This window comes from Pocillopora damicornis, chromosome 1 (assembly GCF_964200805.1).
Source record: "Pocillopora damicornis chromosome 1, jaPocDami1.2, whole genome shotgun sequence".
NCBI lineage: Eukaryota > Metazoa > Cnidaria > Anthozoa > Scleractinia > Pocilloporidae > Pocillopora > Pocillopora damicornis.
The window spans coordinates 13,198,258-13,212,254 of record NC_142670.1 but is presented as its reverse complement, the minus strand read 5'-3'; the positions used below and the strand labels follow the sequence as shown (position 1 = coordinate 13,212,254).

Genomic DNA, 13,997 nt, shown 5'->3' with positions numbered 1-13,997 from the left:
CAAAGACAAGATTCTCTTAATAAAGCTTTAAAAAAAAAAGAATCTCCATGCGGCTGTAAGGAGTTCCATTGTTGAATGTTAAAACATGAAAATTGTTGAATTTTAAGAGTTGTTTTAATTATCATTTATGAGTGGGCGTCTCAGCTCGCTCAGAAAATCAGATATCGACGAGAAAGGAAAAACTAAACCAATTCAACCATTTTGAAACACACACACGCAAACACTCAGAAAAATAAAATACTTCGATTCGTTATGTTCAAAATAACATACATACACTCACTAATCTCAGTAAACACGCCTTGTAACTTGTGGAAAGGGAAAATTCCGTCGGCTAGATTATCCTAACCACAGCGCGCTGGACAAAAGTTGTGAGACGTACAATTTCGATCGCTGTTTTCCAGCTGTAGTCGATGCAAAAAAGGACAATACTAGGGTAATTCAATTTTTCTTTTGAAACACTTGTCCCGGAAATTAGTATGTTCAACTACTAATACGCGCTTTAAAATTCATTCACCGCTCACACACACAAGTTAGGTGAGCTGAGCATATTCTGTGAACAATATTTACTTTTAAGAAGCAAGAACAAATTTCAAGACATAATATATCATAACATAGCGCGCGCGCTTGCCCTATTCAAGTCCTATTGAGCTGCTATGAACAAAATCTTTATTACGCACGCCCGTGCGTAAATAAGATGACTTGAGCTTTTTTTTTAACCTGGCTCCAGAATTTCTGTCTTGTTAAGCTGCAGTACAGTTTCTTTCTCTTAGAAATACCGAAGAAACCAGCGAAGAACTGCCCAATTTTTCAATCGGCATTGACCTTTTAGGTCCTGATCCACTGGGAATTTATTCATGAGTTCATTTGGCTTTGATTTTATCCATTTTCCCCGTAAACTTTGAGCTTTTCATTCACGGTTATCGGTTAACTGGATCAAAAGTTCTCGCTCAAACCAAGTAACATCATCGCCCGTAATGCTCGTAGAATTTCAGGGTAATCCATAAAACATGACTGGATAATTATTTTTATTTGAGCATAAATCAAAAAAGAAAAAAAGGAGTTCATTGCTGAATTTTAACACATAAAAAATTGTTATATTTCTAAGGGTTATTTCAATTATATCTCTGTGAGTGCACTTCATATTAACCCCTCAGCTTTTTCTGAAAATCAATTATCAAAATTCAAGAAGAGGTATGGTGTTTTAACGTACGATGATTAAGGAAAAAGTAATTCAACCATGTTTTTTCTAACCCCCCGGGCGAATATCAAACTTGAAATCAGTCTATCTAGTTCCAATTAAAGTGGACCCGGTTGATTAACTTCGATCGTTTGTCTAAGCACGTCGAATGTACAACAACCATCTGAAGCATAAAAAGAGGAGACGTCTTTCCCTTTTGATATCTTGTCATAGTGACATAAAACGACAGCAATTAAGCTATTGTGTTCCTGCATCCTTAATATGGCTGCCAAAGCTGTTTTGCAGACCACCATGACGCAAAAAACATGACCACCGCGTGAATGTCTCGTTTGTGCTATTTGATTTATGATTACTTTGCTCTGTATAAATTGCTTCAGGAATCCAATTTATAAGAGATCCCTCTTCAGTTATAAACTAAGAGTTTAATGCGGACATCTTTAGAGTCTGGTAAGTTTTGTTTTAATTAAGAGTGCCAAATGATCACCACCTGACAATTTTTTTCACGGATTGGTTTGGCTGACTTTCACAGGACATCCCGAAATCGATATAAATGTTTCGCAAATGGAAAGTCAAGATATTACAAAGGTAGTTCTAACATAGCGCAAAACTTTTAAAAAACATTGTGCACTTTGTTGGACTCGGTTGTACTCATCTCACAATTCATCAAGCGCACGATACTAATACAGTTTGCTGTCAATAGCTGTCTTTACACCTATACGAATGTGTCATTCCGGGTTATTAATTTTTTTTTAATTATTTGGAATTTTATGGAAAGTGAAAAATATTGAGAAACCTAAAATAATGATAATGTTGATGATACAAAGATCCCCAAGTTTTGCTTTAACGATGGACCGATAGGTTAGAAAGGATATGTGTAGAGTTCGGTTTGTTTCGTTATTAGAGTTCCGTGGGAGTGAAAATCGAAACAAATATTTGAAAAATGGAAAGTTAATTTCGACGGTGTCATAGCTACCCAAGAAAAAACAGGAATAACTAGCGTCGTACTTACCCAGCACAAAGCATGTTAAAAGGGTTTTGGAAATTTTGACGGATTCATGGCCATTTATCATCCACTTCATCGTAACCAAGATAATCAAAGGTTGCCGTTGAGAGTTATTATGTTGATTCACCACGCTTTAGAGTTGCGGATTTGCGGCATCCTCGTAAAACCCCTTCGTACGATTTAGAGTTTAATGCAAATCATGATCTCTGATCACATGGTGATGGCGTTTGTCTCCATTTTTGTTCTTTCTGTCATGGACGGACCAATGGACAAAAAGCAGCCTCCACCAGATGTAGAGCATTGTTTTTATTAATACAATCGAAAAAACCCACCGCATTATGAAACACTCTTGTAAAGAAGCAGCTTAAAAGTAATTGATGTTAAGAATTGTAGTTTCTTTATGAGCTCTGCTCTATGGAAGTTGTCTTAAACAAACTTCTGTTTTATCAACGGGCAGCTAAAGCTAGTATGCCATCTGTTCGTATGCATAAATGGAAATGATTCCTTTTTATTTATCTCGCCTATGACACACTGCGCGTTTCATTTCGTAGGTCTAATTACTTCGTATGCCTTCAACAGTGATGGACTAACTCACTCGTGTGTTAATGAAGGTGTATTATTATTTTTATACCACGGCAAACTCCGAGTCAAAGGATTTGTTCTCGGTTATCTCAGATCATGAGTTCGATGTGAGTTTACATAAAGTTAATCGTTACTTGATCAGAAAACCAACGGAAGCTAACGGCCATAGTTTAATGTTCAGTCTCCAAAACAACTCACCCCTGCAAAAGCGTCATGCAGACCATCACTTTTGTGTTCAACTTGGACGACACGTGTATGCGCCACGTATGGCTGCACTTTGAAGCGCTCCTTATATTTTCATCTTTTTAGTAGTTTAAAACTCTCTCAAATGGCTCAGCCTTGCATAAGACCTCTGCTAAACAATTTAGCTAAGAATTTGTGGTCACGTTATCGTGGAAAGAGAGCTGGGAGATCGACAAAAACCAAAGAAGCGAATCGTACTTACAAGATCACACAAGTCAATCCGAGACCAAAGGACCACAGCAAAGCAAAAATTAACTTACGTGGCCACGACCCGTCAAATTGTATCTCCATCACCACCAAATCCCAATTCACAAGTGTACCAGAACCGCAAGCAAGAAACTTTGTACCATCGCTGTTTCTATCAAACGTGATGTCGCTCGCACCAAAAATTGATGAAGTAAGCCACGTTGTTCAAAATGCTAATTACGACCTTGTTTGCATTACGGAGTCTTGGCTGCGACAACATATCCCGGACTCCGTAATAGTAATTAATGGTTATAATATCATCAGACGGGACAGAAAGGAGGCCACTCACGGCGGAGTGTGTATGTACATTAAGGAATCCATCCCTTTTTCTCTTCTCGATTTTTCCGAGGTCGACGAGAATCCGGCCTTTGATTTTGAAGTCCTGTTGGCAAAGCTGCGACCAACTCGACTCCCTAGAGGCTTTTCTAGTATTATATCTGGAGTTATATACCATCCGCCGCCAGCTCCTGACTCGAAAATGCAAGATTATTTATTAAATTGCCTTACATCAATTGAGTCTCAACATCCAAACAGTGGAATCCTTCCTGTCGGCGATTTAAACCACCTAAACGAAACGACTCTTAAATCTAATTTCAATCTGAAACAAATTGTTCACTTTCCGACCAGAGGGAAAAGTTTTTTGGGAGCAACTTCAGAGTACCCCGCAACTCATTTACATGTCATTGAATAAGAATAGCGTCTATTGTGTTATGCCTCGATCTTCAAAGCCTCCTGACACATGTAAGTGAGGCGGACCAAAGTTGAGGGGTATTCTGAAGTTTAGCCGTTTTTTGGATCGTATTCTAACCAACATGAAGGAGTTCTATGATAAGGCCATCGAGCGACCTAAAGTTGGCCTTTTGGATCACAGTTCAGTGGAGATCCAGCCCAAGCTTCGAGCAAAACCATCGCAATCAAAGGAAACAATTATCTCAAGGGGTTTGAGACCTAGTAAAAGACACGCAATACAAATTTACCTCGAAATTGTTGACATACCACGCCTCCTTGACACCGTGGAGACCTGCGCGGAGAAAGTGTCACTATTTGAAAATATCGTTAAGACGGGCTTAGACTTTATTTCTCCCCCGCGATCCAAATCTATTCATCGAAGCGAGCCTCCGTGGTTGAATGGCAAACTCAAGAACCTGATCAAACGACGCCAATGTGCCCTTGCAAAAGGAAATATGGATACCTTTCGAATGCTCAGAAATTGCGTGGATCGTGAGCGTAAGATCTGCTGGGCAAAGTATTACGAAGCAAAGGTTAGCCATTTGAGGGAGTGTAAGCCATCCGTGTGGTGGAAAGAGGTGAAAAAGCTCAGCGGCATGTCACCTGCCTCAGAAACGCGGGCCAACACCAGCAAATTACTGCAACACCTAGGTTTCTCACCAGGTGTTCTGGCAAATTACATCAATTCAGCGTTCCTGACCCTAATGCAGATTTTTGAGCCTCTTACCCACAATCCTTTTGACCCACCACAAGCCAACAACGAAGGTCTTGCCGTAAATATGATATCGGAGTTTTCAACTTTTATGAAACTATCTGCGCTCAACCCCTCGAAAGCACATGGGCCAGACGGTATCCCGGCATGGTTATTAAAGGAAAACGCTGATCTCTTGGCGGGTCCAGTCTCTGCGATCCTCAACTCCTGGTTCCACGAATCCCGCCTTCCGCCTTCTTGGAAAGAGGCTGACGTTGTCCCGGTGCCAAAACAAAGGAGTATTAATGACATTAACGAGCACCTCCGTCCGATTTCCCTCACGCCTATCCTGTCTAAGCTCGCTGAAGATCACATTGCTGAGAAATACGTTAAACCTGCTGTGTTACAAAGAATCGACCCTCGACAATTTGGAACTATTCCACAATCGTCTACTACACATGCCTTGGTCAGTATGACGCATAATTGGCTTGTTAACACCGACGGAAATGGTGCCACGGCAAGAGTAGTCCTACTCGATTTCTGTAAGGCTTTTGACCTTATCAATCACAGTGTTCTTGTTCAAAAACTAACAACATATGATATTCCGAGTCAAGCCAAAGGTTGGATTGTTGACTTCTTGATGGACCGGAAACAAAGAGTTAAACTTGCTCAGGATTGTCACTCTGAATGGCGCTCTGTGCCATCCGGTGTCCCCCAGGGAACAAAACTGGGCCCCTGGCTATTTCTTGTCATGATTAATGACTTGGACACACCAGTTGACATGTGGAAATACGTGGATGATACATCTTGTTCCGAAATAGTTACAAAGGGTAATAAGAGCAAACTCCAAGAAGCTGTGGATGACCTTTCGAGACAAGTGAGTCTCGATGGGTTCCAACTGAATGAGGCCAAGTGCAAAGAACTTCGAATTGGTTTTCCCAACAGCAACCACGATTTCGAACCCCTAGTTCTAAATGGCAAACCCCTTGAATTAGTCACCAGTGCCAAATTGCTAGGCGTGACCATTAGCCATGATTTAAAGTGGAACATGCACACCTCTGAACTAATTAGAAAATGTTCTTCTCGTCTCTACTTTTTGCGTCAACTCAAGAGATCTGGAGTGGCACCAAGTGAACTGGTGCAATTCTATATGACATGCATTAGGCCCGTCCTGGAATACGCAAGTCCTGTATTCCATCGTTCTCTACCAAACTACATCAGTGAAGATTTGGAACGGATCCAAAGAAGGGCATTCAGAATCATCTATCCTGACCTTTCATATAGTGTAGCACAAGAAACAGTTGGCCTACCGAAACTTCATGAGAGGAGAGAAAAGATTTCAATCGATCTGTTTGACGAGATCGTCTGTAACCCCGCCCACAATCTCCATAGCCTCCTCCCCAAAGGAAGAGTTGTAAATATGCACTGAGACGCAAAAGTGATTTCACTCTCCCCCTATGTAAAACCGAGCGTTCAAAGAACAATTTTATTTTTAGCCATGTCTATAATATGTAGAAAATTTTTCTTATTCTCTCTTTTGATACTATTAGTATTTGTAAATATCCCTCAATTCAGCCTATGGCTGCAATGGTGGTTAATAAAGTATCTCTCTCAAATGTTTGAATTCAAACATTTTTAGAAGGAGCGGTGAAGTCAAATGCTCTTTGTGCGAGACGTTCCTGGGTCAGAGTGATGTACTCTGTGGGCGAGACATTATACTCTACTACTAATCTCTATGCGTTCAAGGAATAATTGATTATTTATTCTGGAATATTCCCTAGTCCTATTTGCGATGTATTGAGTCAATCGAAGCTTTAAGCGCTTTAGCCTATTGCATTTGCGCGGTGTTGATAGAAATATACTTGCATATTCCAAGATAATTCTTTTTTTTTTTTTACTTCTTCCGCCTAAATCGTACGCTTCGTCATCCATGTACATTTATAAATGGGTATGACGCACCCTAGACTGTTGTAAATAATCGACTCCTTCTCTGGCTTGTTGAAATTCCTATTCAACGCTTCGTCTCCGCTTCTCACTTTAAATTGTATACTCTGTGTAAAAGTTCTTTAATCGCCGTTGAAGGATATGTACCGAATAGTTTATAATCTCTTGGTTTATGCCATTTCCGGCTAACATTGGCCCAGTTGAATTCCCTATCAGTCGATGTATTTTCGATTCAAACCGATACTCCTTATCTTAGGAATAGCGAATAACAAATGGGTAAATGTAACTGATCCACAAAATATCCAATCATAAGGGTTTTTCTGTTCTTTCTAAATTAGTTGTTTATTTATTAAAAAATTTACGTATTCATCTACTTATTCATTAAGCAACAACTTTGAAGGTCAGCGTCATGTGCGGAGACTATTATTATTATTTAACCTACAGAAAGAACATCATTTATCAACAAACCCAACTAATTTATTAAACAACATGTAATATTCTTACCAAAGAGTGACTATTAAAGGAAGTAGAATAATTATCCTTAAATAAACTGATTGAAGCCCACCACAAACTGTTTCTTAGCTCAACATTGACACAATCTCACAGTTGTCTCTAAAGTGCCTCCAAATTAACAATCTTCCACAGTAGCTCTCTCGCGGTATAGCTTTCTGAACAGTCAGTCACTCCCGACAACAACAAGTACTGCTGCTGCGCAACTGTCAGGCCTTGTGTACAAAGCATTCTCAATTCTGGAAGCTCACAACACAACTATATTGGTAGTGCATTTACATCATAACTACGTTACCTAAGAAAATGCCCCAGAAAGTTCCTTGGTTTTTTCATATCTGCATGACTAGGCTTCAGTTATCATTATCCATAGCTTATTGTTAAGAGTAATGACAGCGTTGGGTGAGAAGTTTGTAAACTTAATAAGTGAAACGTCGAATATGAAATAATCATGCAGTAAGCGCATAAAGTTAGCGTGCAAGAATCAAAAGATAAATACATTTAATTAAAGCTACGTGCGAGAGTGGTTTTTAAAGAAAGAAGAGTCGTGATATCCAGGCAAAAATTCCGGCCTCGTCTGTTGCAGACTGTGGTCTTATTCGAAGGACAGTCATCAAGGTACTGAGCCATTAGAAATTTAAATTTATAGATTTATAGGTTTATTTCGATGAATCTTGCCTGCAAATACACGATCGCCTAGAAAATAACCTTATAATCCTAAAGAAGATAGGTTACAATTACAGCTAGTTGAGTGCTTAAACAGTAATGATAAGAAAGACCTCTTTTCAGCAGCAGATCGCAAGTCAGATCGATCGTAACCGACTTATTGCTGTTAAATAAGTGATTGCACTAAGCAATTGACTGTCATTTCCGGTTGGCTGGATCCAGTTATTTAAGTTAAGTGCGATTTCGATTCAAATTCAGCACAAGACTGCAATATCGCATACATCGCCGGCCCCACTTGGATTGACCTGTGAGCTCTTCCTTGTGGAGTTGTTCTTTATAGAAGGTGGAAAAACAACATTCATTTTTCTTTTGAATCGCTCTCTGATCTGCAGATAGACGAGCAACATGAAATATGTTTCTTAGCACTAGTACTCGAATATTTATCGAAACACTAAAGACTGATGATATGGAGTTAATAATCGGTTTGATGTTTTTTTCTTACCTGAGTGTTTCGCATGCAGTGCAGGGCAAAAATCAGGAAACCCTGCAGCAGAAACATGATAATAGGATCATTACTTTTTACAATATGCAAACAAACTAGTCAAATATCTATTAAGATTTCCTTGAAAGAAGGAAAATTGCATATCTCGTAATTTAAAAGAGGTCTGTCTTATCTTGCCTAGTTAATAGCTTTTTGTTTTCAAAATTCCAAAAAATATCATGTGACAATTGTAACGAGGTCTTACTTGGTTAGAAAATAAAATAATGATAGAGGTTGAATGATTTTGAATGTTACCATCGAACACTGACCTGAGCAGAGTTAAGTACGGTGAAGATGTAAAAGAGAGCTTTATGTACAGGCGAGAGGAGCCCGAATAGCCACGTGACACCCTGCAGGGTAATTATCTCCACGCATGCTTTGATGCCAGTTCTAGGAGTTAAAAATAGAACATTCCTTTATTTTCCTTTAACAAGGAGTTTTCAGTTTTAGATATCGTAAGGCCTTACTGATTAGGGAATGAGGAAGTTGGGCGAATAGAGCCTCACAGCAAGACATGGCAACCTCTTCCACTATTTTGTTATAATTTTATGTTGGGAACCTTACCGTGTTTGCTGAGAATGGTCTTCTTCCCTTGTTGGCTGCAACAAATTGGTCATCTCCTTTATGACTCGTACGAGTATCAAGATATTGAGCTGAAGAATACAATAAAAACAAATTGATTATTTAGAGATGGTTATCGAATTGGCAAAGCAGGAGAGGATCCTTTACAGAGACGTTACTAGTTTGGTAACAAGCTTGGGATAAAAGAGTCATTTACAGGGAATAGAACTCTCAACCGGGGGACCTAGATTATGAGCTTCGATTATCAGACAATGAGCTAAAGAAATCGCGAACTAAAGTGTCTGAACTGAATGAAAAATACAAATTGAATCCTTATGTTAAATGACAAAAATCTGATATCTCCTACTCCTCCTGCTTCTTTCATCTTGTTCAATGTTTTTAAGAGTTATTTTTGCACGAAAACAATTTCTTGGTATATCAATGTGAAACAGTGAGAGAACATCAACAAGGAAGGGCAAGAATATTTTTTCTCATATTATGTGGTAAAAGATGGAGAGTTTATGAAGCTATCTTTTGCCTGTGAAGACATTATCTCAACAGGTTCTACTCGTTATTGAAGGCGGCCATCATTAAATTAAAATTGACCAGCATCCTCGTAAACAGCAGCTACGTCCACAGTTTGTTGTGAGTAAATAGGAAGAGGAAAATGGTAAATATTGCTTGAGGTCATATCATAAATACTTAATTCGTTTTTTGAAGAGCAGAGAAAAAAATGTTTAGCAGCAAGTATTCCAGGTATATCAATCACTATCACCAACACTAATCATAAACTCACAACTTCAATGAAAGCCACAAAGGCGACGAATATCCAGATCAGGTTGTTAGTCGAGGAAAGCCAGCAACTAAACTCAAAGAAATGAAACACAAGAAAGACACACAAATCCTCAGCCAATGAAATGATACCGATTTCAAACTGTATGCAAAAACAAACAAAAAAAAAAGAATTAATAGGAACGAATAACAAAGGATAAGAGCAAGAAGAAACCGTTAATTTTTTTTCTTACTGTTTATTACTCGTGCAGCTTTGTAACCCTTCTTTTCCAGCAGCGATGCCAAGTGAAATAGCCACCATGATCAGTGGAAGACCTACCCATATAGACAAGAATGAAATCGAAACACTTTACTGCATGACAACACCAGATTTGGCGATCCGAAAGCATGGTGATAGTTACAAGTGCATGTTTTAAAATAAAAAACTCACCCCATGAGATGACGTGATACATGTACTTCTTGGTGTTAATGTTGTAAACTTTCACAACGAAGAAGTAGAGATAAATTTCCTCGATCAGCATCCAACAGAAAGCGGCCATCAAGAAATACTGCATCAGAACTGCTACTGTAACACAGGCAGCCTGTGAAAAGAAAGAGTTTTCGTATAGTTCTTAACGTGCTCGTTTGGACAAGATATTTACGGTGCAAAGAGAAAACCCATTCTATAGACAGAAGGAGAGGCCACTGACTTTGTTTTCTGTGGCGTTTATTCCGGCGAGGAAGATGATCGGTCCAGCTCCAATGGACACAGAAACACTCAGTCGAATTTGAGAGAGAGGTTGACAAAGATCTCTGATAAAATAATACTAAAAAAAAAAGAAAATAACGAATTAGACAAAAGCAAAAACGACAATAACAACAACACACTGAAGACATGATTTGGTCAAACGTTCCTGATGTGGCATGAAATGTAGCTTGAATTTGTGAATTATCCAACATGCATGTTTTTGTTTGCATGGAGACTTGCATTGAGATCTCTCTTCTCACCAGCTTTTTTAAGGGGAGTTAAAAATCTACCTCATTATTATTCAGGTACATTACTTACGTGAGGCAAGAATAAATTAATAATGTTAAAAGTATCCCAACGATGGAAAGGCTCAGTGAAAATATTGAGTAAGTCCATTGAGCCCATAAAATTATTGAGTAAGGCAAAAATAAGTTTGTTACCTTTTTGCTACCGTCGTAGTCCATTAAGACGGCAAATGCGTCAAATGATTGCAGCTGCAGACTGTTTCGTCTGAGTTGCTTTTTGATGTAACTATATGGCATCCTTCCTCTGAAAAGCTGTCGGACATGAAAAAAAGTAAAGTTAAAAAATTATTCATTGTTTGGGGAAGAGGTGATTGACAATTTTGCGCTAAGATTTTCTTCCATTGTAGTCATAGCTGCCAGAATATTTCAATCAGACTTCCCCTCTCTAAAAAACGACAACATGCTGGCTTTCAGGAAAGTGTTCATCTGCGCGAAAAGATCTGAGAAAGTTCATTCAATCTCCCCCATACTTAATTTAAATTAAAAAGTAATAAATACAATACAATGATATATTGTAGTTTTTTTACCTTTTGCTGAGGCCACTCCAAAACATACAGCGCTTCTCCGCTGTCAAGACCTGAAAATGCGTTTTATCTTGTCAGAATAAATCAAAACAACACACAGCAACTAATTTTCACGTTACCTTTAGGTTTTTGAACTTTAGGATGACATTTTCTCGCAATGTGTCTGGCTTGGGGTCCATAGTAACGGCCATTATCCTGGAGTTGATATACTTATGAAGAAATTGTATTTGAAAATAGACCAGAACCAAGGAAGCAATATTACATATTTTTTGTAGATTCAAGCCAATATTTCATGAAGTGGAATGGTCAGAGACAAGCAGGGAGTCTTCCAACCCTAGTTAGGGTTTTTGGAAAGTTTCTCAGTTCAGTTTAGTTGAACTTAGATCTTATGTGTTTCAGTGTTATGTGTTTTTGGAGGTAAACGACATGGAGTAATATGAAAATAACGGCACCTTTGGTTGTCTGTTTTACTCCTTAAGGCTTGATCCGTCAGAAGTAGGTCATGCAAATCCTTGTACACACACGCAACCACCATTGATCCTTTAAACCCCCAAGGATCAACAAGAAAAAAACAAAATTGAAAATTTTTTATTAGGCTCTGAGGTATGTGACATTTTAGGGAAGCGAATGATTAAAGAAGATAGACTATGTAAACTAAGGAGACACATTTATATGAGGCTTTATTCCAACACAGAAGTTTCGATTGGACAAACCGAGGTAATGCTAAAAGTTGTAAAGTTACCACAATAGTTCAAACGAGCCATTTTCCACAAAATTTGAAGAAGCGATATCGATTCTCGCTGGCAATTGTTGTTCCTCAAAGTGGAAGCCACTAGCATTCTGGTGATAGGCTTTTTGAATGACCAAAACTGTCGGGAAAAAAAAGACAAATGAAAACACTTAAGGTGAAATTTGCAATAGCACATCTACACAAATAAGCGTTTTGCGATGTACACAAATATTTCATAATCTTATTGGATGGACGTGTATTGTTTGTATCGTATTTGCCCCTCAACGACTATTCGACGATTTCAACCATTTATAAAACGTTTTTTCAATGTAAAACTGATGAAAACGTGAGCAGTAGAAGATGGACTAAAAATTTTCAAAACTCAATTTACAAGTACGGTTAAAAATCTTGCATTCATATGCATCGCAAACGATAGGCCAATTTTGAGCTTAGTCTATACTATGAAGTAAGCGAAAAGTATTTGTAAGATTTGGCAATTTAGTGAAGTGTTACTCACCAATCTATTATTTAAGAAAAGTTTCAATAAACGGAGCGAGACGAAGGGTTTCACAATTTAAAGGATTCCGATTCTCTCTTGTTGATTGTTCAAGAATACCTTGAATTCCCTTCCCCACCGTGAAAAATCAAAGTATCAAACAAATTAAAAGAACAGATCAATCTATGACATCCAACAATAGCGTTTCTAAAAAGTTGGGCATGTAACTGAGTTCTTACATTATTTAGCTATAGGGAATTAGACCACTCATTCGGTCAGTCAGCGTGTCAGTAAGTAACAAAGGAATAGACTGAAACTAAACGGGATTGAGTGCCGCAACCTCACTCATTTTTGGGGAAACGATCCTCTCTGAAGGCTTCATTCCACTCTGGTGTCGCTTGCTATAATTAAGAGCAAATTTTTCAACGGCCTCTGCCAACTCAAAGATAGATTTTTCCAGTGTTTTAACCTCTTCTATGCCGGCCTTGTCTTTTGTGACGTTCTTGATTTTTAAGATGAAATCTTCCAACACAGCTACCGCCTCCTACAATTACATAAACTATTTCCATGACATTGACTAGCGATTCTCATAAATACAATTCATATCAAAGATGCGGAAAAAGTCCAGCAGGAGGCCCCAAATGGTGTTCAGGGTATTCATTGGCCAAAGAACTCTTTTAGGAGACTGGATTATTTTTTAAGCCTCACCATCCTTACCTCATATGGCTTGAATGGTGGTTTATCCTTAAAGATTATATATTTGTAGATTATGGTTGGTGAGCGCTACGATATTTACACAACGAGTGAATAAAAATCGTACAAGCGAACTAACCGTCAAATAACTTATTCATTATATACATACCGAGATTGAAAGGCGAACAGAACTCAAAGATAAACATATCTTCATCTTCTTTCGAAGGAAAACAACCCGTGGTCAAGCCACCTCACAGTTCTCGTCTCGCCTTTCAAAATAAGAAGTTAGTGGAAGAGAGCAACATCGTGTTTACATTTTCCTGTACGTCTATGAACTCTTCTACTGACGAATCTAGGCTCTGAAAATGGTCAGTCTGATTTGAAGCCATCTTTCCAAAGAAAAATGCGCCTAAGCTCTTAGAATGTGCTATTTGTCAGCCAAGAGGAACGGCGAGTGAGCGACACGGTTTTGGTCACCAGTGAAAGTAATTATACAGCCATTGAGATACGTCGTTTTTCATTGGTAAAAAAATCGTAATACCAATCAGCTGGCTTCTCTAGCGCGCAGAGACTATTTTTACCTCGATGCCTTTTGGTGCGTAAATCTTGCTATGTATATAATAATTACTTTTTATCGTTTATATATCAAAGTTAAAAAGCCGTTAAGTTATGAACATTGGATAAAGGTATGGAACTCTTTCTGGTAATATTTTTTCCGCGTAATTTTGAAACATACTACTTTGCCTTGAATTAAAAAAAAATGTGTCACCGAGAAGATCCTGAAAAGTGACATGCATTAAAACGGTAAATGACTATTTA

At 38.4% G+C, this 13,997-nt stretch overlaps 4 protein-coding genes across 7 annotated transcripts in view; 1 reads left to right on the top strand and 3 right to left on the bottom strand.

Moving 5' to 3' along the window:
- Positions 1-13,997, top strand: part of LOC149052105 (replication factor C subunit 1-like) — a 255,440-nt gene that overhangs the window by 202,270 nt on the left and 39,173 nt on the right. The window lies entirely within an intron of this gene.
- Positions 1-13,997, bottom strand: part of LOC149052107 (CD209 antigen-like protein A) — a 53,841-nt gene that overhangs the window by 17,303 nt on the left and 22,541 nt on the right. The window lies entirely within an intron of this gene.
- The window catches only part of LOC149052108 (adhesion G protein-coupled receptor L4-like), a 98,260-nt gene that overhangs the window by 72,603 nt on the left and 11,660 nt on the right, over positions 1-13,997 (bottom strand). The gene's annotated exons all lie outside the window — the stretch shown is intronic.
- On the bottom strand, positions 9,424-11,123 carry LOC149052109 (uncharacterized). The gene is made up of 4 exons (XM_089186188.1): positions 10,871-11,123; positions 10,393-10,495; positions 10,134-10,284; positions 9,424-10,018 (listed from the first exon to the last, which is right to left on the bottom strand). The coding sequence occupies exons 1-3, from the start codon at positions 10,970-10,972 to the stop codon at positions 10,169-10,171; spliced, it is 321 nt and encodes a 106-aa protein (XP_089042314.1). The 5' UTR covers positions 10,973-11,123; the 3' UTR covers positions 9,424-10,018; positions 10,134-10,168.

What these genes read in the sequence shown, in the direction of transcription:
- LOC149052109 (XM_089186188.1), bottom strand. Translation starts at nt 10,972, where the DNA reads ATGCCATATAGTTACATCAAAAAGCAACTCAGACGAAACAGTCTGCAG. An exon ending in ACTACGACGGTAGCAAAAAG is followed by an intron (nt 10,496 to 10,870) that starts GTAACAAACTTA and finishes TTATTTTATCAG; the next exon opens with AGATCTTTGTCAACCTCTCT. An exon ending in TAAACGCCACAGAAAACAAA is followed by an intron (nt 10,285 to 10,392) that starts GTCAGTGGCCTC and finishes TTCTTTTCACAG; the next exon opens with GCTGCCTGTGTTACAGTAGC.